At 36.5% G+C, this 2,940-nt stretch overlaps 1 protein-coding gene across 1 annotated transcript in view; it reads right to left on the reverse strand.

The window, feature by feature from the left end:
* Positions 1–1,017: 1,017 nt before the first annotated feature.
* Positions 1,018–2,940, reverse strand: part of LOC149776846 (uncharacterized) — a 22,459-nt gene continuing 20,536 nt past the window's right edge. Inside the window, exon 9 of the mRNA XM_089941360.1 lies at positions 1,018–1,031. Coding sequence (XP_089797486.1) covers positions 1,018–1,031 — 14 coding nt within the window. The remainder of the gene's footprint in view (positions 1,032–2,940) is intronic.

Raw genomic sequence — 2,940 nt, forward strand, 5'->3', positions numbered from 1 at the left:
CTATGGATTTGTTTTTTCCCGAGGGGTTCTTAAACGTGATAAAATTGTTATATTATCTATAAATCTTTTAGTTAACTAACGACCACATATTCACAAGCTTTTAATTTCACACTTGCATGATGTTCCTTGCATCGCATTCGTATTATTTATCATCACGTTCTTCTGATGCATATATCGATATGTCATGCAACGTAGTACACAACATGGCCCAATCAATTACTGCACAGAATTACTCTTACCTCAAATGACCAAATACGTATACAGGAAAATATCCCGACAACTACGTAAGGTGAGAAATTAGGAGGGTCTACGTTTTACGCAAATAATTCATGCTGCCATAAAGTCTTGTGAATACTGTATATTATGACGTCTGCTCTTTATAATTGGTTAATTGGTTGATTGGTGAAATATCTTCTACCACCGATTCCACCATATTAAACAAACAATCACTGAAATCTAACAAAGTTATAAATGGAATCGTAGATACAAATAGGTTAAACCCTGAGTTTGCTACAGTGTCAAATGAACAGAACGTTTGTGGCATAATATTCTGTCTAAACAGTGTCCAATACAACAATCATGGACTACATGATATTTCTGAACACTAAAATTGGAGTGTAAAATAAAGATTTCTTGAGAACAGTTATACACAAGAGAGCATGACGTTTCTATAGTGCAGTTATATACAAGAGTGCATGGCATTTCTTGAGTGCAGTTATGTAAACGGGTGTAGGTCATTTATTGAGTGCAGTTATACACAAGAGTCTAGGTCATTTCTTGAGTACAGTTATACACAAAAGTATATGTAATGTCTTGAGTGCAGTTATACACAAGAGTCCATGTCATTTCTTGAGTACAGTTATACACAAGAGTCTATGTCATTTCTTGAGTGCAGTTATACACAAGAGTCTAGGTCATTTCTTAAGTGCAGTTGTACACAAGATTCTAGGTCGAATATATTATTCCTTCATATCGATTATGAAGGGAGGGTTTCAACAGAAAGAGTGTTGTAGTGATTTATGGTCCATAACCTGAGACAAGAAAAATTTCTGCTCTTGTGGATGTCAACAGTAATTAGGGATCATAATGGAACAAATTAGAACCTTAGTCTGTCATTGGATCCTTGCACACAGGCTTATCCCTAGAGGACGACGTGATTAATAAATTTCATTTACTGGCTGGGAGATTTGTATATTTTCTGCTGTGATCGAATACTTTTATCAATAACATTTAAAGAGAAAGTGAGTTTTGAAAACTATTACAAGTGGTGTTCTATCGTTTCTCTCGTGAATTGTTATTGTTAATGAACCTTTCGGTGTAATAGTGACTCTCGTCCGTTAAGTGCTTACAGTCAGTATCAAAACATTCGTCAATATAAGTGACTGCCTCGGCGCCTTTCTACTAAGGGATACGTAAGCCTGCATGTGCACCTTTTTTACGAACTTTTAAGATCAACAACTTTAACTTAGAGCGAATGATTGCACACACACACACACACACACACACACACTCGCGCGCGCGCGCGCGCACCGGCGCTAGATATCCGAACCGGGTTGTGAGAAGCTAGAATACAACAATTGAGAAATGGGAAAGAGCAATACTAAGCTGTCTCAAATTATAAACAATTCTGCACTAGAATTAAATCCATTTAAACTTCTACTGACCCATGGAATAAACTTAATTCTAGGATCCTTTAAATGCGTATTTGTATTGATTAAGTCTGTGCTTCTCCTTCAGGCACATATATCAATAATCTGGAACTGAGATGGTTGCAAAGGACGAACAGAGCAGAGAGAAAGATATTTGTCTGATTCACTGATTCTGATTTATGGTCAGATCGATACGTTTATCAGAAACTATATAATCTCAGTGGCTCTGTGCCTTCGATCTAGACAAACCTTTATCAGCTACTCAAGAATTGCAAAAATTATGACTGGTTCAAAACATAAAGAACACAGATAACTGTGTCGTCTGCTTACTGTTGCATTAAATTTTTCATTGCTTCAGAAAAGCTGGATAAAAGATGCGAGTTCAATTAGTGGAAAAGAGCTCCTTACTCATTGTATTGATCGCTGAATGATTGTATTCTGAACTTGACTAACCACATTATAGAGCAGATGTTTATGGCCGACCAGTTTGAAAAAATATAAATCGGAACCCGCATTGGCGCATCGTCAAATGGAGTTTAGTGACCATCAATGTATGTGAATTCGCCGTACGTATTTGGATTGATGGGATGTATGGGAGAACATACACCAAATGCAAACGCCGTACGAAGGTAAGCTAGCAACTGCAATCCAGAGCAACTGTCTAAAATGAAACACAATGCTTAAAAAGAACCACAGGCGGTCTTAGTGTACGTTACATATTTATTTTCGACCACATTCAAGCTTGTAACGATTTTTAGACCAGCTTCAAATAAAGGCTGGTGTATTAATGGAGAATGTCTGTAAGGCCAAATATCAAATTCCAGGTTTCGGCATATGCACATATAAATTATACTTGAGTCAGGTTTAAAATTTTCATCAAGTTATATCTTCAATCTGAGTTTGTTTGGTTTCCTTTTTCTTTTTTTTTTGTTGGGGAGGGGGAGGGGGAATATAAGGCAAGTGAAAGTGTTACCACAGCGAAATATTAGGCTTCAGGTTATTAATGCAAAAATCATACGTAGGCACTATTGTGTCTCGGTTACGTATGTTCCATTCCTATATAGAGACACGTACAGTCATTGACAAAGCAAACATATTTTCATTCAGTGATGCATCAACATTCCGGGACCATACACGATCTTAAAAAATATAGTCCAATAATTGTTATAAGTAATCAAGTAAATCGACATCTTGTTGTATATTAATGTACATGGATGAAAAGTACTTTTACTCAGGCTAACCATTTTATACTCACCCCAATACAACTATCACCTTGGAACACATCACACAA

This window comes from Sinohyriopsis cumingii, chromosome 18 (genome assembly GCF_028554795.1).
Source record: "Sinohyriopsis cumingii isolate HCF-2022 chromosome 18, ASM2855479v2, whole genome shotgun sequence".
Taxonomy (NCBI): Eukaryota; Metazoa; Mollusca; class Bivalvia; order Unionida; family Unionidae; genus Sinohyriopsis; species Sinohyriopsis cumingii.